Below are 23,795 nucleotides of genomic sequence, written 5' to 3'. Positions count from 1 at the left end.
GCTGTTCCTGGAGATGCATTTGACTACTTTAAAGAACAGAAAAATCATACTTCGTTACTTCCATAATGAGTTGATGCAATGTGGATTGTGATAGAACAACAGTACTTATTGAGAATATTAAATGGAATGATATTTTAATCTTTTTCCTCTTTCTAATAAGACATATGTTCTATGTCACCAGATTCTGCTACAGAAGCTTACTAATTGATATGGTGATTATTTGTGATGGTGCCAAAAACTGCTATTCAGTTCAATCTAATACAAACACTAATCAACCCATCACAAGATAGGCCCTGGAGATACAATGACAAAATTAAGCAGTCTTTTCTCACAGAGAATCTGCATTCTATTGATGGAATACAATTTGTACCAAAATCATAATTACACCAATAATTTACTAGCATTTATATAATGCTTTATGGTTTGCAAAGCATTCTACATACTCAATCTTACTGGATAAGCAGACCAAAAATATTATAATCTGAGAAGGAAAAGGACATTAGCCAAGAGGGGAATGGGAGAAGGCTTCATGAAGGATGAAGAAAGTCTAGATGGAACTCTGAAAGTCTGAGATGTGCATTCCATGTATGAAGAATATCTTGGGCAAAAGGAGAACAATGAATACCAAATCCAGAGAAGAGGAAGTTTGTATGTATGAGAATGTATAGTAGATAAAGGGCATCGAGCCTGGCATGGGAGAAGAGGACATATGTGAGGGAATGAAGATCAAATCTGCTGTAGACACAATGGAAGGTTTCTGATTCAGGAGCAAGGGGTAAAAGATGGCAGCCTTTGGGATTAACTACAAGGGAAAAACTTTCTAAAATTTAGGACTTTCCAAAAGTGGGCTGCCTCAAATGGTGTTAGATCTCTCTTGTTGGAAGAATTCAGATAGAAATGTTATGCCACAGTTTTATTGTCCTGACTCAGTTTCCCTAATTATCCTGACCCAGTCCTGCCTCAGTTTCTCTGCTTCTCAGTTCTGCAAAACCTCCCCTCCCTCTTTATCAGAATACTTGAAAAGTGAGGGTGAGAATGAAAGGTGAGAAGGAGAGGTTATGAAAGACTTTGAATGCTGAAGAGAGATTTTTAATTTCAATCTTGAAAACTATAGGGAGTCCTTGGAGTTTAGTGAGTAGGAAGGTACATGATTAGAACTGCTCTTTAAGACCATTACTTTAACAGGTAAGTAGAGGATAGACTGGAATGAGAAGAGATTTGTAATGGAGAAGCAACAAGTTATTGTAATATTGTAATGGGGTGATGAGTGACTACATCATGGTGGTGGCAGTGTCAGGAAAGAGAAGGGAGCATGTACAAGAGATGATCCAATAAAGGATAATGAAAAGGACCGATGAGATAGATAGGAGGGAAGAGAATCAGGAGAGAGAAGGGTATGGTGAAAATCTAGAGAGAAGAGAATATCAAAGAAATGATCAACAGTGTCAAAGGCTAAATACAGGTCAAGAAGGATGAGGAATAAGGAAAAGATCGTTGGATTTGGGGATTAAGAGATCATCAGTATCTTTGGAGAAACTAGTTTCAGATAAATGAAAAGATAAAAAGTTGGATTGTTGAGAGTAAAGAAGAAAGTGAGAAGGGAGGAAAAGAAAGGAAAAGAAGGTATCTATTACAGGAATTTGGAGGGATCTAAACCAAGGTCAAAAGAATGAAAAGAAAATAGAAGAAAATGTGAAATATTTTATTGGAAAAACAACTGGCCTGGAAATAGAATGGGGAAAGTTAATTTAAGAATTATTGGATTCCCTAAAAGCCATGATCAAAAAAAAAAAAAGAATCTAGATATAACATTTCGGGAAATTATCATGAAAAACTGTCCCTATATCTTAGACTGAGAGAGTAATATAGAAATTGAAATAATTCTCCAATCACTTTCTGACAGAGATCCCCAAATGAAAACTTTCAGGCATATTATAACCAAATTCTAGAGCTCCCAGGTCATCAAGGAAATTTATTTCTGTATAAACAATTTAAATACTCTGGAGGCAGAGTCAGCATCACACAAGATTTAGCAGCTTCCACATTAAAGGAACAGAGGCCTTGGAATATGATATTTTGAAAGGCAAAGGATATAGAATTACAAATAAGAATAACGTACTCAGCAAAAACCAAGTATAATCCTTCAGTGGAAAAAAATAGATGAAGTAATAAATCCCAGCTTTACCACTTATTACCCTTGAAAAAATAGACAAGATCATTACTTTCTCCAGCCCTCAGTTTTCTCATCTATAAAATGAGAGTTGGAGAACTTTTCCACTTTTTAATTAACCACTTCTTGGATGACTACCACCACCCAAGCAGATGTGGTCCTTGGCAATTATTATTATTATTATTATTATTATTATTATTATGCGGTTATCTAGTCTAAGACAAAAATTGAAGCTGACTCCAGAAATCAGTCTTTGTTTCTCCATCAAAAAGACAGGTAACTTTAGGAGCTAAAAGGGAGCATCCCCTATATTCTCCAAGCAGTAATTCAATTGCCACTGCATTATCCCCTTGTTTATAGGATAGTATGGCTACTGAGTAACTTGGAGAGAGCAATAAATCATACCTTTGTGAAGCTGTCATGTGCTTTTTACCTATCATTCCTGCTGAATTAGGGGTTTAATCAGCACACTTGAGTTTGCAGGTCATATTCCCAATACAAACCTGTCAGCATTTTCACCATCTTTTTAAAATTAAGTGTATATGGCAGGCCCGGGGGACAGCAAGCTGTTTCAATTAGTATTAACAGAGCTTCCATTCCAATCCAAATCATCACACAATAAGCCCCAGGCTCTTTACACAATTGGCTTCTTTTCCTATTCATCTTTCAAAACTAACTCAAAATATCTCTCCACTCTACTGGCATAGAGAAATCATGTGACTAATTGAAGAGAAAATAAAACAAAATAAGGAAATGCACTCACAAATTCCAACAGATCTGGGATCCCATCGTGTAGGTTTATTTCGTCAATAAGGTAATTTGGTAGTATAGTAGACAGTGTTGGAATCAGAGGCTAAAAGACTTGAAAAGACCTGATTATCTCAAAAGTTTACTAGTTATATGAATCTGGGCAAGTCACAAACTCTGCCCACCTCAGTTTCCTCATCTCTAAAATAGGGATGATAATAATAGTGTCATTTCCCAGGGCTGTGGTTCTGAGCACCAAATAAGATATTTGTAAGGCACTTTCTAAATTTTACAATGCAATATAAATGTCAACTATGATGATGATGGACAGTTATGTAGCACAATGAATGGAACTCCAGTCCCAGAGTCAGGAAGATCTGAGTTCAAATATAGCCTTAGAAACTTACTAGCTGTGTGACCCTGGACAAGCCACTTAACTCTGCCTCAGTTTCTTCATTTGTAATATGAGTTGGAGAAGGAAATGGCAAACCAAGAAAATGCCAAATAGGGTCACAAGAGTTGGACATGACTGAAAAAACTGAACAACAACCCATTTATGCCTATCCATGTTGCAGGGGACTGCTGCCCCTGTGTTTTCATAAGTTTGACCCATTGGGTCAACCAAATGAGCTGAGAGAATCTTCTTTATTTTCTCTTGATAAGTTTGGGTACCAGTAAAAACACATGCTAACAGTCATCTTTTACTCTGGCCAGAGGGAAATGCAGGAGAATATCAGTATGATACCATGCTGTTTTGGACTACATGATTTTTGAGACATATAACTTCAATTATTTCTTTTTTTCAGAGAGAGTTTGTCTGGCAGATTCAACATGACACGTTTTATAGCACGGACATTTCAAGCAAAGTCAGGGAATTTGGGCTCGACAATTTAGAAACACTATATTCCTGATAGGATCCCATATTTCCTGGATGTTGTCAATTACTTTTGATGATGACAGGCAACATACCAACAAAACCAGAGGACGATTATTAACACACCTCCAACTTCAAACACAGAGTCATGGATTAAACAGATACAATACAAAAAAAGTGTCAAAGGAAAAGAGAATCGTGCTCTTTGAGGCATCAGAACAAAAGAGTATACAATCTTATTTTCAATATCTTTTGTCTCAAAAGCCATGGACATTTCATATTGATTTCACACCTATTAAAGGGAGAATGTGGGTACTGAACCACAAGTTAAAGGAAAATTTTTCAAATAAAAAGGAAATTTAATGTCATGAAATTCCTCCATAGTAAACAGATCTTTGATTCTATGATGGTTTATAACATAGTTCAATGGAAAGAGCAGAGGCTCCAAAATCAGAGGAACTGAATTGAAATCCCACTCTGATAATTACCACCTCTGTGAGCTCTGTGGGCAAGTCACAATCTTCCCAGCACTCAGCTTCCTCCCCTGAAAAATGATAGTGTTGGATTAGAAAGCTTCGGAGGTTTTTTTTTTTTCCGATCTATCCTTCAATCAATAAAAATTTATTAAGCCCTACTATGTGTTAGGTTTTGTGCTGAGTGCTAAATATATGATCCTATGACCCCAAAATGAACCAAGGGGCAAATCACATTTTTACTGCACTGTATTTGGGAAGGAATCTCTGTGTCTCAACGGGGAGGTTTCAGTTCTGTGACAAATTGCTTCTACCCTCAAAATGTAAAATCTTGTAGGTACTTTTTGAAATTCTTTAAAGAAATCTGAACCGTTTGGGAACACTATATGAAGAAATATTTAATCTGCCTTCATTGTATCTTTAGAAATTCTGGATGAATGTTTTCTTTTTGCTATATTGGGTTTTCCTTTTCTGCAAAAAGGGTATTTTTCCAGGAATCCCTCCAGCCGAAGGAAACGCAGTTCTTTAGTCTCCAGATAGTCGTGCAATTTCAAGGTTGACCAGAAGGGGGTATACCTGCCTAAAACAGCTCTTCAGAGACTCGCAGACTTGTTAGATTGGGAGATTCTGTGAGGCTGTTTCCCTTCAGAGTAATGAGTCAACATCTCGATTCCAATAGTTTTCAGTTGTATCCCGCCATAACAGTCTGTATTCATCGCAACCTTCTAAAAACTCCGGCTCTGTTTCCCACCAGACTCAGGTTATGGTGATGGAGGAGCCATCAATACAGCCACAAAGCTGGGAACCGATCCCAAATAGCGTCTCGTTTCATTTTTGAGGACTTACCCATAGACATTCCCCCTGTTTTCATATAGTCAGTAGTCTCTTTCAAGATCATAGTAACAGGAAAATAGAGTCATAAAACAAGTTCTTGTCTCAGAAACAACTGGGCAAGCACAGCATGAGGAAGTCATTACTATTTAGTATCAAGGTTTCTAACAACTGCCCTAGGAAAAGTGTGTGCCAACAGAGGGCTAAAAATAGAGGAGCTGAGATATGTGCTTGTGTGCCCGGGTGAGTGTATCCATAAATCTTATTTTCGGAAACAGTAAAGGTGACAAGTTACTACTGGAAAGAAAAAAACAGAAAAGAAAAATATTCCAACTGTCCCTCTTGTCTCAGAAACAACTGGGCAAGCACAGCATGAGGAAGTCATTACTATTTAGTATCAAGGTTTCTAACAACTGCCCTAGGAAAAGTGTGTGCCAACAGAGGGCTAAAAATAGAGGAGCTGAGATATGTGCTTGTGTGCCCGGGTGAGTGTATCCATAAATCTTATTTTCGGAAACAGTAAAGGTGACAAGTTACTACTGGAAAGAAAAAAACAGAAAAGAAAAATATTCCAACTGTCCCTCCAAGTTCCTTAAGGTAGTTTACACTGTACTATGTACAGATATAAAGATTTATAATGATATCTATTCTTTCTTGATGGCACATGTGAAAACAACCCCAGAATTCTGTAAGTATATAGCCATGCTTCTCAAAAAAAAAAAAAAAAAAAAAAAAAAAAGGGATTTCTGCATGCTATCCGCCATTAAAACACACCTCCGCAGATATCTCTGGCAAAGAGTACACTGTATTACCTGAGTTCATTCCTGTGTATTTCCATTATTTTCCTTTCCAACTTGTGGGACTGCTTAGGGAAAATCTCAAAATCACTGATGTAATTCTCTGGGTGTTCATCAGGATCATAATCCCCAAGCTCAGCTGTGGTCAAAAAGAAGGGAGAGGGAAAGAGAGAGGGGTGTGGAGAGGGAGAGAAAGTTGGAGAGGAAAAGGGAGATGGAGAGGGAGAGAGATATTAAAAACAAGTAAATGAATATTATGCAGCAAACATTTCCCAATGGGAGTTTCATGTCACTCTGAAATAATTAAAGGGAAGGTCAAGTTAAGTGCATAGCTAACATAATATGCTTGTTATCTCCCTTTTCCCAGCCACCAAGGAATTCCATGGTAGTTCTTTCTGTATTCTCCATGTTTACTCTTGAATTCTTGATGTGTGTTTGGAGTTAAGAAGCAAAGGTGGAAGGTAACAATTCATAATTTATGATTCCTCATTTAATTTCTTTTCTTCATTAATTTTAAAGAGAGGGAACATGGTATACAGCAACAGTAGTGGTGGTGGTAGTGGTTGAGTTATTTTTGGTCATGTTCAATTTTTTGTGGCCCCATTTGAGGTTTTCTTGGCAAAGATACTGGAGTGGTTTGCCATTTACTTCTCCAGATCATTTTACAGATGAGGAAACTGAGGCAAACAGGGTGATGTGACTTGCACAGGTAGCAAGTCCCTGAAGCCAGATTCTAAGAAAATGAGTTTTCCTGACTCTAGGTCTGGCTCTCTATCTACTGAGCCACCTAACTACCTCAGAGCAATGGTGTCCAACTCAAATAGAAATAGGACACCTAAGTAAAAAAGAGCTTGCTTCAGAACTAGGAAGACCTGAGTTCAAGATCTCCTTCAGACATATAGCAATGATCAGGGGCAATGAAGTCACTTAACTTCTCAATACCTTAGGCATTTGTTTTAAGAGTATAAATTGCAAAGAAGATGCTGACCTGTTATCAGTAGAGGTCATCTGATAAAAGTTCCCTATACCGATGAAATCACAAATTCAGATACCATTCCCCATTTTAAAGAAGCATCAAAATTACTGTGGCTTTTCTATTTTCCTATAGCTTCAGCAGAGCTGTGATCCCACATGGGGGTACTTGGCATTAGTATCCCATTCAATACCAATAGAATCCAGCAAGAAGTATCTCTCAAACTAATTATTTACTCTATAATGTTCTCCTTAACTATCCCTAGAGCTTCATTACTATGAGTTCTTGCATATGGTTCAGATTTGTGATAGCCAAAGAGGAAAATGACAATTGTTATATTCTCTGGTAAAAGGCAGTTTCTAATCATAAAAAAGTGAATTGATATTTTTTGTTTCTATGCTGTAATATAAAAATAATTTCCCAATATGTTTCTCCCATTTAACCCTTTCTGTGCTACACCCCCTCCAGGCTGCTTTTTAAATTTGAACTCACATTCCCAGATTGTATCCCCAAAGAACAAATACGAACTCAGGTTTTCCTTATAACTCCATAGTTGATTAGTCCTTCTTCTAGAGCTCACGAACCCCCAGTAGTATGGCTTTTATTAACAATCACCCAACAGACTTAATTAGTTCTTAAGAAAGTCATTTTTATATATGGGTATGGTAAAATCAGTGTAAAAAAATTCTCCATAAGCGTGGGGCTCATTTTCCAATGAAAACACATGGAGGGGGCACAAACCTAAGCAAACAATGGGAGCAAGACATATGTAGGATTTAAACATAGCAGGTCAATTTACAACTTTTTTCAGGACCTAAAAGTTCTTTCTCCCTTTGTAGAGAGTAAAATCAGGCTTCTTGAAGTTTTCTTCCCTCAGTTGAATGTCTCTTTGTTTCTGTATCTGTCTGAAACATGCTCCTGTTTGATACATTGTCTGCTAAGCATCTAGTAGCCCCTATGACATGACTGGTGGTAGAGGCAGGAAGGCAGAAAGGGAAAGGGAGATAAAAATCCACTTCCCCATGTTGCTGGCCTCTGGGAGGAGTGCAGGAATCTCCTTCTATAACTCTCTCCAACTCAAATTTGAATTCCTTAGATGCTGAACGTCTTCCTTATTTTTTAGATAAGTCCAGGAAAGAAACAAAGAAAAAAGGAAGAGAAAAAGATGAATGTCAATTGTCTTGAAACAAGTCTTTGTCAATTAGCTTTAATCCTGAAGTCTGAGGAAGCAATAAATCCTACATATCACATATCTTTCTCAGAAGGAGGATGTCCCAGCAGTTACCATCTCTGTGGGAATAGAACCTTCAAAAGTCTTAGCGTGGAAGATAAGATCATCTTGAAGTACGATGAATTCCTAATGGTTTCAACTATGAATGTAGTATGTCTTCATTTAATGGGGCAAGTTCCCATCTCTATGGTTTTACCCTGATTATACCTCAAGCTCAGAGTGCACATGCTCCTCACCTTCTCTCTTTCTCTCTCTCTCTTTCTCTCTCTCTCTCTGTCTGTCTTTCTCTCATCACAGCTCAAGCATTGCCTTCTATATGGAGACTTTCTTGATCATCTAATATCTACAGCCTAACTACCTTGTATATATAATATATTTTATGTATGTGTGTACATAAAATCTACTTTTTATACTTATATATGTACTTGTCACCCTGTAAGCTCTTTAAAAGTGATGGTTATTTCATTCTTTGTATTTATCTCACCAGTGCTGTAGCACTGGTACAGTGCTATAGCAATATTAAATAAGCACTTAATATGTTTATTGATTAATGTATTTAATTCATAGGACAGAAAGGAATTTATGCCATCCCTTCATGGGTGAACTGCCCTAAGATTCAAAGCCAAACCTGCCATGAGCATTGCAACAAGAAAGATCGGAACTTGCCCCATAATTCTTGATTGTTTAACAAATGTTTATTGGCTTAACATGAGTTTCTCTCAAAGCCTCTCAGTCATCCTAAAGATATTTTTTGTGTTTTTTGCATGGCAAGAGAAACTGGATAAATAGCTTGTAGCTCTCCTTCTTCACCCACCAGTCTGTAGTGAAAACTGACATATTGGATAATTTTAATTTTTTTAACAAGTCCTGACATTTTTATAAGAAAACTGAAAATCTGAAGAATGACAAAGAAAAGTACAGAAATTCATTGATTCACTGCTGGACACCAAGAAGAAGGAATAGGGATTAGACTAGGAACTTTTAGTGATTAAATTTCCTTTGAGAATGTAGGCCCTTATATCTTATCTTCAGCTCATAGTCTTAATTAGAGTTGCCTAAAACAGGCAACTGTGTGCCTACAGACTCCTTGGGGACCCATGAGATCAAAACTGTTTTCATAATAATACTAAGACGTTATATACCTCTTAAAACACTCCATTCTTTTCCAACTATGTAATTGTGTACAGTTTCCAACTATATAACTCCAACTATATAATTGTATTCTCTTCATATACTTCACTCAAAATTACATATTACAAAGGATTGAATATAATTCAGCTATCATCTATTAAGACATATTACAGAGATCTGCAAAAAAAAAAAGAAAAAGTAAAATAATGCCATTCTCATTAAAATCTTTGGGGAAATATAATTCTGTTCATTTAAAAAAGTTATTTATATTAACATGTAATAAGTTTGTTATTGTTTGAATAAATATTTTTGAAATTTTGTCATTTTAAATTTTAACTTAATGCATATTGATGGATAACCCACATGAAGAAAAGCTCTTCGGGGTCCTCAATACTTTTTAAAACTGTAAAGAAGACTCAAGACTAAAAATTTGAACTGCTGGCCTAAAACATTGAATTGCTAAATTATTTATCCAGAGTCACATATGAAATATATGTCAGAAACAGGACTAAAACTGAAGTTTTCCTAGGTTCAAAGTTGGCCAGTTCTTCCTCCAAGGTACCAAGCAACTCCTATTAGGTCCCAGCAGGAACAAAAAATTTCGGTAAGACACAGGCCCTGCCTTTAGTAGTGCATCTGTATTATAGAACAGTAAGGTATAGCTGTAAAGTAAAATATTACATGTCAAGTACATCTAGAATTTGCAAAACATGGTGCTGCATGTGTTCAAGGGAAAAAGTCTTTATGAATCATGGAGATCTGGATAAGATCCTTAGAGGAAGCAGCCTCCAAACCAAACTTTGAAAGGTGAATGGGAATTCACTAGATAAAGAGTAGGGGGGAAATAGACATTCTAGACAAGGTCAACAGATATACAAAGGTGAGAGAAATCAGGGCATGTTCAAAAGATAGAGAAATAATCAAGTTAGACAGAAAGAGAGACAGAGAAGGGGATGGATGGATGGAAGGAGGGAAGAAGGGAGAGAAGGAAGGAGGAAAAGAGAAGCAGAGAGAGAGAAGCAGAGGGAGAGAAGAGCAGGGGGAGAGAGGGAGAGGGAGAGAGTGAGGGAGAGAGAGAGAAGCAGGGAGGGAGGAGGGAGAAAGAGAAAGGGTAGAAGGGAAGGAGGGAGAGAGACAGAGACAAGAGTCAGACAGAGAGAGACGGAGAAAGGGGGAGGGGAAAAGAGAGAGAGAGACAGACAGAGAATAGGTGGAGAGGAGTAATTACCTGAATATTAGCTAAATATGAAGACAAGATGAAGTCAAGGCTAGATCTGGCCTAATTTCCTAATTTTAATGCAAATTATCTCTTCTACACATCTCTGCAAATGATCATCCTTCCAAAAACAGGTAACTATAATACCAAAGAGTTCTCTTTTATCCTCTTAGAAAAGACAAGTGAATGGAGAGAGACCTAGTGAACATTTAATGGGAGCTTACAATGTGCCAGGTACTATATAATGTGCTAGACTAGAGGTTCAGACAGAGAGAGAAGAGTTACAGATAATCCCAAAACAGAATGAAGGCTATAGGTAGAAAAAGTTAAGCCAGTGGAAAAAAATATATCTTTTAATCTTTTAAAAATATTTTATTTGTGTTTCTATTTTATTTAAATACCTTTATTTAAATTTTTAAAACTTATTTAAAGTGAAATAAATATTTATTTAAAATAAATATTTTATTTATATCTTTATATTTGCCTTTAAAGGGAAGAGTAAAAAAGTATTATTTCACTCTTGTCCTACTCTTTGTAATTCCATCTATATTTTCTTGACAGAGATAAGGGGAAAGGGTTTGCCATTTCCTTCTCTACCTCATTTTATACAGGAGGAAACTAAGGATGAAGTGACTTGCCCAGGATCACACAGCTATTAAGTGTCTGAAGCCAGATTTGAATTTATGAAGATGAATACTTCTTGGAACAGGAAGACTCTATCTACTTAGCTACCTGTTTGCCCCATAATAATAAGTACAACTATGCAAAATTTAAATGGGCTGTCTTAGGAAGTAGTGAGTCCCCTCCCTCAAAGTCCTCCAACAAAAACTGGATGTCCACTTATCAAAGTAATTCTTGCTCTTGTATAGGTTGCATCAGATACTCTCTAATGCCCTTTCCAATTCTTAGACACTGTGTGATACTGAATCAAGAGGGAACTATTTCCTTTGCTAAAGTTGTGGTCCCTTTAAGAAACTGTCTTTCCTTTTGATCTGTGATCCCTTTCAGAGTCTCAGCCCCTCCTGGGGGAAGGCATATCCCCCCAGATAAGTTATCTTTCTTTGATTCAATTAGAAATCCTGGTCAAAAAGCACCCCTTTGAAGTGTTATTAATTCCAATAGGAGATCCGGGATGAAAACCAATAAGAATCTAATCCCAGGAACCTCATCTCCTGAAGTCCCCTCCTACTCTGATCAGCTCAGACTGTCCCAGCCCCCATCAAGATATCCAATATAACAGCTTCCTTCAACTAAGGTCTTTGCAGATGGCCCTAGGTAGCTTGAGATCTCTGTCACTCTCAGCTCCCAGGATCCTTCTGCCCAATGAGAAAGCATTCTCAATGCCAAAACTCCATTTCCCACTAGAAACTGATTTCTATACAACAATAAACTTCCATTTTGCAACTAATAATTCTGGAATGAGTGGATTCTATCACTCTAAACCTACAGCTGATTTAAAGGGGATTCTTAACAACTCTTATTGCCACTAACCTCTTGACCACCAGGAATTGAGACCATTCAAACCACATCAAGATGACCCTTTCCTAGATATGAACATCAGCCTTCTTTAAGGAAGAAGTATGATTCCAATGTTAGCATCATGCTAATTGCTCTGCTCATTTGAACAGAAACTTCAACAGAACTTTGTACAAGTCTTTCCTTCTCCTTTTGAAGAGGAAAATAAGAAGAAAATGATTTTTACAAAGGAAGTAGGCCCACCAGACTCTGTATTGAGAGATGTTTTTGTTTGTTTGTTTGTTTCCTTTGCAATGCCAGCTTTCATCATGATAGGAAGTATTTCATTTACTGCAGTTGCTAATTGTACTCAGCATTTTCAGGCAGTATAACTAAGAATAATTTCCACAGTTCTGTTATTCACTCTGACATAGGTTAAATATGTGCACTTTTTAAAAATATATTTCCGTATTTATCATGTTGTGCAAGAAAATTTACATTAAAAGGAGAAAAAACCATGAGGAAGGAAAAAACCCCATAAGCAAACAAACAACAACAAAAAAGATGAAAATAATATGCTTCAATCCATATTCAGTGCCCATAATTCTCTCTCTGGATGTGGATGTCATTTTCCATCCCAAGTCTATTGGAATCAGAGAACTAGTTCCTGAGTAAGAATTTTGAAAACTATCTTTACATGTTTTTAGAAAAATAAAATAATATTAAAAAAGAAAAAGAACTAGTATCCTGTCCACAAAATCACATGGTCTTCTGTTATGCCACAGTTTCCCTGAATTGTTCTGCCTCAATGCCAACCCCCGCCTTCCTGACCATTAGAATCAATATAAATTAGGCCTGGGAGCCCTGACCATTACATTCCATAGAGCCATAAATTGCAGTTTTATTTATTTATTAGTTATTTAGAGATAGGTAAGCATATTTCTTATTTCAGACATCCTGGCTCCTAGGTCCTCCTAAGTTATCAGAATTTGTGTTCCTTAACCCAAACCTGTCAGAATCGAATTTATGGTCTGTTCCTGAAAGTTCCAGCTCATCAGTGTTCTCCACCTTTTGCCTTTGTTCCTCTTATCACTGAAATCCTATAAAAATTCCTGGAATCTCACATTCAATGCTGGATTCTTTGAGACACGAGTTCAGTCCAGCCAATTAATCCAAGCTCTCCAATAAAATATTAAAAACTCTCTATTCTCTATCTTGCCTCAGTTTCTCTGGCATTACACTTTTTGCCTGAAAGGGGCAACAGAATCATAGAATTTAAAAATTTAAAAAAAAAAAAAACCTTGCAACACCAAGTCCATGCTTATCTCTGTTTTCTCATAGAAGCTAATAGAAGGGCTAATATTCAGTGAAATTGATACCAACAATAAAAAAGAATATCTCCCTTCTAGATATATAAAATATACATATATATTTTGCTTTTAGAAGGCTTATTTTGGCTTGTCCTTAATATGATGGTAACAATACCCAAATAAATAAATAAATTGTGAAATCATTATCAGTTGATTTGCTATTTGGATTCTCAGTTATTCATTTTTATTTTCCTAACATAATTAAATCTTGATTATAGGGAATGGAGGGTTTTGTTTATTCATTTAAAATATTTCTGCAATTTGGCATGCTATAGGGTCATACAACTCGTAAATGTCTGAAGTAGGAGAAAGACCCAGGCCTTAATAATTTCAAGTCCAAGTAATTCCACTACTCTATATATTAATCTGGATGGCCTTAGGGAAATTGCTCATGGCATTTAATGCTCCCAAACTTCTCCTTAAAACAAAGGTCCATATTTTCAGTTTTATAAACATATTTAAACAATATTCACCCTGGAACAATGAATCAGCAAAGCATGCCATATCTCAATCTGGAAAATTCAAGTAGCTTTAATATACCTCTATAAGTTATATGATCTCTGGAAGATCTCTGCCTCTAAATACTTCAATTCAAGGGCTGATAGAAGTTGAGCTCTTATTTTTCACAATGAAAATGCATCCCCATCAGTTTAACACAGAACTTTTTATTAGTACTTTAAACAAGGATATTTTAACTAATGCTGAAACCTCAGACAAAATCTGATACTGATACTTTGATTGCTGCTAGGAGAGGGAAAATAGGGGAAAAAAACCTCAGGCTTCCTTTCAGAGCTATACAGCACCTAAGAATGAAGCCAGAGCTGCAATTTTACATGGCTGAAAGAATGGGATAGGTCACTGTGATAGTGATACACTTGAAAAGAATATCTAAGCTATTCTCTTAAAGGGGGAATAATTATTGCATCTTTCTTCTTTTTGTTCTTGTTCTTGTTGTTTGTCCTTCTTTCTCAAAGAAGACCATGACATCAGGGAAATGAAGCTAAGGGAATTAGTTTTAAATAAGGGAGGGCTGTGCAAAGTCACCAGTCTCACTTTCTCCTCCAGAGGCATCAGGGTCCAGTAACAAGATATAGATCAAGACAACTGGTGCTTATTTCTTGGAAAAGTCAATACAAGTACAAGGCACTACATGCAGACTGAGCTTTGACTGACACAAAATTAGTTAATCCATGAGATAGTCTCCTATTTTAGAATTCCTGGGTACACACACACACACATACACACACACACTCTGTCCTCCCAGACTGACCCTGTAGCTGAATCTTCAATTGGACTCCAGGGAACAAAGAAATTTAAGTTGGTCCCTTAACTTAGGCACAGGAAACATCACCATAGCAATAGATCATCACTATCCCCTGGAGACTGGCTTCTCTCAAATCTCCTCCTTCTTTACAAAAAACATTCAAAGAGAAATGTTGGGATGAATGTAATGTCATTTTCTCTAAGTAACCAGATGCTTGTTCATTCGTAAGCAGAAAACTCAATGAACTAAGCATGACTATATTTCATCAAGAAAAAAATTCTTCTGTCCACATCCAAAGAAAGAACTATGGAGTCTGAATGCAGATTGAATCATTCTGCTTTCACTTTTTTGTTTTTTCTTTCTTGTATTTTCCCTTTTGTTCTGTTTATTCTTTCACAACATGAAAAATGTGGAAATGATTAATATGATTGTACATATATAACCTTATAACCTGTATCAGATCACTTGTTGGAGGAGGAAAGTAAGGGACAGAGAAATTTTAAAATGCAAAATCTTATAAAAGTGAATATTGGGGGCAGCTGGATGGCACAGTGGATAGAGGACTTGCCCTGCAGTCAGGATAACCTGAGTTCAAATCCAGCCTCAGACACTTAATATTTCCTAGCTGTGTGACATTGGGCAAGTCACTTAACCCCAGGTGCCTCACCAAAAAAAAAAAAAAAAAAAAAAAAAGTGAAGGTTGAAAACTATCTTTACATGTAATTGGAAAAAAATAAAATAAAATACTATTAAGTAAAGTTAAAAAGAAAAAGGAAATGGTTCACTAGGTGCTATTTTATAAGCCCTCTGCCTCTACCCTTGGATATCCCCTAATGAACTCTCCTGTGAAAGCCACAGAAAGAGGATCCATAAACTCAGATCAAAATACATTTAAAAGTAAAGATTCATTTAATGTTTGACTGACTAACTTTTCACATCAAAGGGCTTTAAGTAATTATCCATATGAAAGAAGGAACATCCTCATTCTACTAGGGAATTCTTGAGATAGCAGGGCAGTTTGACCAAAGTGGCTACTTATTCACCTAACTCGAAGTCCTTCCTTGCCTTATAGTCAGAATTCACATTATTTTGAAAGGACTCATGTTTAAAGAATAGGGCTGGTCTGGTTCGCAGATTTCATGGTCCAGATTGGTATTCAATTGTCAAGCCTCTGTGTCACATTCCGGCATTTGATCCTAACTAAAACTCAGAAATTCTTAAAGGAACAATAAAAACACAAGGTGATTTAAAAAAATAAATACATCCTTCTCCCTCCCTCCTCCAATTTAACTGGAAGGCGGAGTTGTCAATCAAGACTAAATCCGCTACCAACCATTTTGATTGGTTGTTATACTAACCAAACAGAACTAGGAAAAACTGGCTGAGCCCGCCATTTGTCGGTGTTGACAGCCTCAGGTTGTCTGTCACAAAGGTCACTGATATTGCATATATCCCCTCCACTCATTCAACATAAGAAGGACCCAGGCAGAAGTCTGAGGCTGCAAAGCATATGCTTGTTGTTTATCCTTCGTTCTCAAAGAGAACGTGGTCAGCGACGGTGGGACAGGCAAGGGAATTGGACTGAAGTGAGCTGTGCAGAATCACCAGCCTTGCAGTCCCCTCTGGAGTCATCGGGGTCTGGTGATGGAGAGCAGGATGACTAGAAGTGGCCCTGGATGCAGGGGAACGTTGGTCTTTTTTAATTAAGATATGCCTCATTCAGTGATTAAGGATAGGTTTTAAAAAAAAAAAAAGAGAGAGAGAGAGAGAGAGAGGCAAAGAATGGCCTCTTGTACCTAGTAAATTTTTTTTAATCAATTTGGAAGAGGAAGATTAAAGTTTTCTGGCTGAAACAATTGAAATAAAACAAACAAATAAAGAAGGAAGGAAGAAGGAAGGAAGGAAGGAAGGAAGGAAGGAAGGAAGGAAGGAAGGAAGGAAGGAAGGAAGGAAGGAAAGAAAGAAGGAAGGAAGGAAGAGAGGGAAAAAAAGAGGGAGAAAAAGAGGGAGGGAAGGAGAGAGAAGAGATACCCAACTATTGGGGAATGGCCAAACAGGTTATGGTATATGGTTATGTCCAGGAATACTACTAAATGGGACTGATTGGACGACGTTTTCTCAGGTTATAAGACTAGGCCTAAGTTACATGATCCCTATACCCAGAGCAGGAAGATGAGGTCTTGGACCTCAGGTTTCAGGAAGTCACATGATCTCTGGGCCAAGGTCTGTAAAGGTCAGACTCAAGTCAGTGACAGGAAGTGATGTGACCCACAGGAAGTGACTTGACCCACAGGAAACAGACAACATTGGTGACCATTAGTCAAGGATAGTTACTTCCTTTTAGTCTATCCAATGAAAAGTCTTGGGTCTTCTCCTATTTAACTGAGTGTTTTACTTCCTGCTGGTCGGGTCAAGCACATGACAGGAGCTGGGAAGCCTCCTCCTGCAGGGACTAAAATGCTTTCTCTTCGTACCTGAAGATGTCTCTGATTGGTTAGTTTGGAAAAGGGGGTCTAGCACCCATCCCACACACTACCATGCTACAAGAAATGATGAGCCCAATGATCCTAGAAAAACAGAGAGAAACTTGAGTGAAATAATGAAGAGTAAAAAAGGCAGAACCGAGAGAACAGTGTATATGGTAACAGATATATTTGTTTAAGGATGACTTTGAGGAAATAAGTCATTTCGACTATTATAAATACTCAAAGAAAGAAGCCAACTTCATCCAGAGAAAGAATTGATTAATGTATAGGAAGTATGTATAGGGTAATTGTGTTTGTGTGTGTGTGTGAAGTGACAGAAAAGAAAAAAAGGGGAAAAAAAGAAGGAAAGAAATTTATATGATAACTTGAGGATTTTAAAGCATGTCTGTATATAGTGAATTTGTGGGTTTATGTGCAATTACCTTTTTTATTGAACTATGTTATGGAAATGCTTGTTTTATTTCATAAATTTAAAAATAAGTAAATTTTAAAAGAAGAAGAGGTAACTAGAGAAGAACATTCTGCAGGTGGTTCCCCTTGTTCTTAAAGGGAACAAAGCTTTCAGGTTTTCAGGTAGAGTCATAGACCTGACGTACTATTAAAACCATTGATTATACAGCATTTCAAAATTCTCATGAATAACTAAAGAGGTATAGGGAGTCAACTGAATGAATCCTGGAAAAAGCCCTTCAGCCCTTTTGCTTTTTTCTTAATTTACAATAAATGTGGGGAAGGAAGGCCAGGCAAGGGAGCATGTGGTTTTTTGGGTTGTTTTTTTTAAATTATACTATGGATTATCCACCTTACCTTGAACAATACAAGCCCCCAGGTAGGCAGCATCTGTAAAGGAGCACAGCAGACGACCATGGAAAATGTCTCTTTTAATTTGCAAATATAAAAGATACCTGCAAAACAAAAGGGGGAAAATTGCATGTTTTTCATTTACTTGTCATACTAGGGTTGTACCAAATTTCTGAATGGTCATTTAAGTTACATTGAGCCCTAATCACAAGAATTAACTCAAGGACTTTTGGAATGGGAAACACTTAATAATTTGTGGCCAAGCAGAGCTGATAGTAAGTACTCTGCCTTTTCAAAATCTCCTGAGAACAGTGAACAAAGAAGGATGCTGTCCAGCCAGCCAAGAGTTAATTAGAAAAGCTCCAAACAAGCCCTGGAAGCTCCATTCATTCATCTGAATTTATATACAACAAATGGATGAGGAACACTCAGAGCTGTCTACAAGACCAGATGAAACTATGACCCACTTACACTTTAGTCCTTCAAATAGAAATAAAAGCCTGGGAAAAATACTTTCTGAGATCAAGCACCATCTTATTCATTTTAATGAATGCTATTCCCTATCCTTTCCACACTAAAAGCTCTCTTGATCACATAATCCTGTTTTATCAGCTACCATTAACAATATGCTTTTAGGCCACTAAATTCACTTAGTGAATGGTCTCTTTGTGGCTGAAAGAGTTAATCATCTTGCTAACAAATCCAAATTTATAACCAGAGCATGGCCAAACATAGGAAAATCTGGTTTAACATCCCATTTGATTTGAGCCTCTGGGATTATGTATTTCAACACCAAAAATCTCTAGTGGTTACAGTGGTCAAATTGTGCCTCTATATGTTTCAGCTCCTGAGGTACTGTATAAATCTTAGCATCTACACAAAACAACATGGCACCCTAAAGCAACAGACCTGGCTTCAAAATTGTAGCAGCCTTTATTAGACATCAAATATGGTCAAATATGAACAAACCCATTATAGTATGACTATACAACTCTTAAAACTAATGAAGTACCTAAGAGGGAATTATATAGATCCATGTCAGGACTATCTAAAATATAACATTGGGGTCACTAGCCACAACATCATAGGAAACATTACAGGAATGGATAACCTGATAGGAGCAGCTGAAAAATTTCCAAAATATCTCCTACTCACACTATATCTGAAATATAAATGCTTTCAGAAGAATGAAGCAGCAGAGCATTTCCTAAGAAACAATCTCAAGTGTGGGTCACACAGTTTACATCTTGCAAGTCAAGAAGGGAAAGGGAAATTTTTCTGCACTCTAAGGCATAGCAAAATTAACAAAAGGATTAAAAATCAGAAATTTCAAGGCACAGATTGCCCCACAACATCACCTTGCTAGAAGACCACAACCATAGATGACCCCCACTGTCCTTAGAAGTAGGTAGGAATGTCAGTGAGATTTGGCTATACTTCTATCATATTTGTCTGAATTGTTTATGAGTATTAAAAAAAAAAAAGAAAAAAAAATGAATTGTTTATGAGTCCTGGATTTTTCCACATTATCAATGTGCTGAAAAGAACTGTTCTTTCCCAATGCCATTCCTACAATCCCATCTCTGAAGCAATAGGTCTTTGTCACTCAACTTTCCTTTCTCCAAAACATAGGAATCACACAATTTTCTGCGTATATGACACAGCCAGTTTTTGTTGTATATATAGGTTGTTCTATTCAGTTCTTTTCAATTTACAGAGTCTACTATGGAGTTTTCATTTACAATTTTATCTTTGAAAAACAAAAGAACTAATATCTTTCTGTTTCTGACTAGACAGAAAGTTTGGATCTTTCATAAACATAAGGCTCAAGTTTTCTCTACATAACATGAGCTCTGTTTCCATTGAACTTTGGGCCTTAACATAACTGGAAACAGAACTGACTTTATATATTAATGAATAGTATTAAAATAGCTGTTTCTTCTCCAGAAACCAAGGGACTTGGAAAAACTCACTTGTCTAGTCTCCATCCTCCATATAGGACCATATTTAGCTTGCCATGAATAAATATTTATCAGGATACTGCCCATAGGAGGAAGAAATAATCTACTATTGAATGACATAAGCAATTATTAATTAAACGTGTTATTCTAAATTTCTTCAAAGGAGGAGATTTTATAGTCCTCACATAGAATACATTGTTCCACATTATTACTAATTGCTTTCAGGATCTTATTTTTAAGTTGTTTAGAACCAGAAAAACATGTCCCTCATATAAATCATACTAATGCTATCTACAATCTAATCATAATATATTGTAAATATTTCAATAGGAAAATGCATTAAGGATTTCATCTATTACATCTCCTTACCACCTTTTCAGTAAGATAAGGTCCCCATTACCCCATTAGGCAATAAGAAAGCTCCTCCCAGAGGCAGGAAAAAAGATTACTGGGAGGTAGGGAATGAAGAAGAGGAAGGTAGGCTGTGTTATTTGAGGGACTGAGGAGAGAGAGTAGGAGAAAAGATATTCCAGTTGATTAAAAGGTAAGTTATTATTGGAGAGTGAGAAGAAAGACCTGATCCTCTTCAGATCCTCCTACTAGTATAAATTGCTAGGGTCCACATAGGTCATAAATCATAAATCTAAAACTGAAAGGGACTTTAGAAAACATCTAATCCACTGTCCAAAATATCCCCATTTTGCAGCTGATAAAACTGAGACGTAGAGAGGTAAGGTTAAATCACATGTCCAAGGGTCACAAGTGGTAAGTAAGGAGCAGAAATTTTAACACAAGATTGCTGGCATCAAATGCAATACCTTTTCTACTGTACCACTCTTCTGCTTCCTTGAGCTATTATTTCATCCTTCTCCCACCATTTTTCTTTTTAATTTTCTTGGACTCCAGGAATTGGCCCATCTCTTATTTTCAACCAAGATTTCTCTCCTTCTGTGGTCTACAGAAAATATCATCCTGTTTCCAAATCAAGCACATAATTTGATTTCAAGAGTTTTTATTTGGGGAAAGTTGCTGGCAAAGTGGATAGAGGTGCTAAGTCTGCAATCAAGAAGACCTGAATTCAAATTCAGCCTTAGACAATGATTAGCTGTGAGATCCTGATCAAGTCACTTAACCTGTTTGCCTCAGTTTCCTCATCTGTAAAATGAGCTGGAGAAGGAAATGGCAAAACACTCCAGTATGTTTACCAAGAAAATCCCAAATGGGGTCATGAAGAATTGGGCATAACTGAAATGACTAAACAAAATTAAAAAATAAATAATAATAAAATAGCACCAACACACCAAATCCAACTTTTGTTTTCTCAAGTAAGGAGTACAGAGATAAAAATAGTATATCTTTGGGGACATAACATAGTAAAGTTACAATTCAGTTAAATCTCAAAGCAAAATCCTGTTTTGGGGCTAGAATGAGCATTTTGTCAAAAGATCCTGGGAAATGTGGAGGAAGGGTTTGGAAGAGGACTATAATTTATCTTTACCTTTCCATTTTGAGGAAGTACCAAAATCAACCATATTCACTGCTTCACTCCTCTCAGTACTCTGCTCCTAAGTCTCCAGAGTTTTCCTCCCTGACCCTTCTCCCTAAGAATGTAAGCTTCTCAAGGGCAGAAACTGTCTTTTTTCTTGCTTATATTTCTATTCCTAGCACTTAGTTAAAAAAGAAAGGAAAATACCCAGAAGCAGCAATTGTGAAAGAAAGGAAGTTAGCCCTTAGTTGACACTTAGGACAAAACCATCTTAACTTCAGCATATAACCTGGAGACTTACTATATTTAATCTCTGAGCTAGATAGAAATTAATGAACAGAATACATGTTCCAGCTTTGAACAGGTGTACTTTGTTTTCAATAAGCTTGTTTTAAGAAAATAAATATTTGCTAAAAAGAAATTAGAGGATGATCATTATTCATTTATAAAAAAAGAATATGTATTTCCTTTTTTATTGGAAAGATGGGAGATAACAGGTGTAGAATGTTATTTATTACAAGGGAAGATTTGCTAGGTAAGGGATGGAAAAGAGGCACATTCAGAATGCAATGGGAGGGAAAAGCATCAATATAAAAGAAAAATAATCTTTCTCTTTAAGAAATTCCAAATAGATAAAATATGATTTAATTTATAAAATTCAATCTGTACCAAGCTGTGTTAAATAAAACAGAACAGAAAACTATGGGCCCGATGGACCTTAAGAGATAGTCTATTATTTACCTGCCATCTGGATGAGGGCGGACAGAATATAATTGATCATATCATTTCCATTTGTCATTCTAACTCAGTAGTTCTTTCCGTCTATGAGAACTCAAGAAGTATTTGCTGCACTGACTCTTTTAGAAGTTGTTAAAGTAAAGATATGAGGACAAGACAATAATTAAATTCATGGAATTCTTGCCTATATGAGCTATTATTAATCATTCAGGCTGTTATTTATTTTCAAGTTGTGTTTTTTAAATAAAGTAATATACAAGGGCACTTTTATATCCAGTGAGTTTACATCAATGGATATCCCCCAAGCTGCTAATAGAGATATGTAGCTAGGTGACACAGTGATTAGAATTCTGGACCTGCAGCTGAGGGCCTGAATTCATTTCTCACCTAAAACACCTGCTACCTGTGTGACCCTGGGAAAGTAATTTAACTCGTTTCGTTGTCTGAAAAATGTAGATAATAATAGCACTTACTTCCCAGAATTGTTGTGAGGATAAAATGAAGTAATATTTATAAGGCTGTTTTGCAAATTTTAAAGATATAGATAGATAGATATACATACACATACTAACTCTTTACAAACCTTAAAGCCATACACACACACACACATACACACACACACACACACTATTGTTTTGTTTTGTTTTTTTATTTTGCTGCAAGGAAGGGGAATGGGATATGTTAAGTTGTACTTTCTCAAGATCATTGGTCAATTCCACTGCATAAGTCTTCCTGGAAGGACAAGAGTCATAGTAAGACCATAATTTGAGAGGCATCTGGGACATAGAGGCTATTTATCTAGCATAAACATTTCTTTTTACAGATAAAGTGAGACTTGTCCAAGGTCAAAGGTAGTGTCAGAAACAGAATACGAATCCAGGTTTTCTGATTCTAGAGCTACCATAGATGATGATGTGATAGCTTTTAACTGATTTTTCTCCAAATGAAGTCTATTTTTTTTTGACTTAAAAAGGTTTTTGTGAAGAGAAGACAGCATATAAAACTCCTCCTCTAAGGGATACAGTTCGATGTGGGAGAGTTCGATGTTTGACTTTTCTGTAAGTTCTTTAGGTCTCTAATCCCTCAACTTGATATTTGTTATATGCTCCCAAGAGAAGGCCTTGCCTAGTTAATTCAATCTTCACTGTGGAGATAGTTGTAGTAAGAAAGATCTTTAATCAATGCTTATTTGTGGTTTGTATCAGCATTTTTCCCTTCATATAGGTAGGGTATTGGTAAAAGGAATTTGCCTATCAATTGGGGTATAGAATTAGGCAAGTACTGGGGTATCTATTAAGTGTTAGTAAAATTGACATTTTTCTTCAATCCTATGACTATACTAGAGGAATTAAATGATTTGTATTGTTAAGTCATGCCTGGAACATTTTAACAGTGTCTTCCACAACCAAAAGAAGTATGGCCTGGTGGAAAACATAATAAATTTTTGAGTTAGAGAAGAATGAGGTAAAAAAACTATTTCTGCAACTTACTATCTCTGGGGTTTGGAGGTAAGTTATCTCCCCTTTCTGGGCCTCAGTTTACCCAACTGCAGAATGAGGATATCAAAGCTGATGATTTCTGTTATCTTCTAGCACCAAATCCCCTGATCTATAAAGAGAACCTGATGGATATACTCATTCAAAGGAATTCTGGAAACAGAAATTGTTAGCTCTTGTTATTATTCAGTCACTTCAGTGACTCCAATTCTTCTTGACAACTTTGGGGTTCTCTTGGCAAAGATACTAAATTGGTTTATCACTTCCTTATCCAGCTCATTTCACAGATGAGGAA

At 36.5% G+C, this 23,795-nt stretch overlaps 1 protein-coding gene across 2 annotated transcripts in view; it reads right to left on the bottom strand.

Moving 5' to 3' along the window:
- Positions 1-23,795, bottom strand: part of FRMD3 (FERM domain containing 3) — a 299,096-nt gene that overhangs the window by 68,871 nt on the left and 206,430 nt on the right. For both annotated transcript variants that reach the window (XM_051966415.1, XM_051966425.1), the window contains 2 exons: positions 17,826-17,923; positions 5,908-6,031 (listed from right to left, as the gene is read on the bottom strand). In XM_051966415.1, coding sequence (XP_051822375.1) covers positions 5,908-6,031; positions 17,826-17,923 — 222 coding nt within the window. The remainder of the gene's footprint in view (positions 1-5,907; positions 6,032-17,825; positions 17,924-23,795) is intronic.

The sequence above is a fragment of the Antechinus flavipes genome, chromosome 1 (genome assembly GCF_016432865.1).
Source record: "Antechinus flavipes isolate AdamAnt ecotype Samford, QLD, Australia chromosome 1, AdamAnt_v2, whole genome shotgun sequence".
Classification (NCBI taxonomy): Eukaryota; Metazoa; Chordata; class Mammalia; order Dasyuromorphia; family Dasyuridae; genus Antechinus; species Antechinus flavipes.
This window is presented reverse-complemented; position numbering and strand designations above follow the sequence as displayed.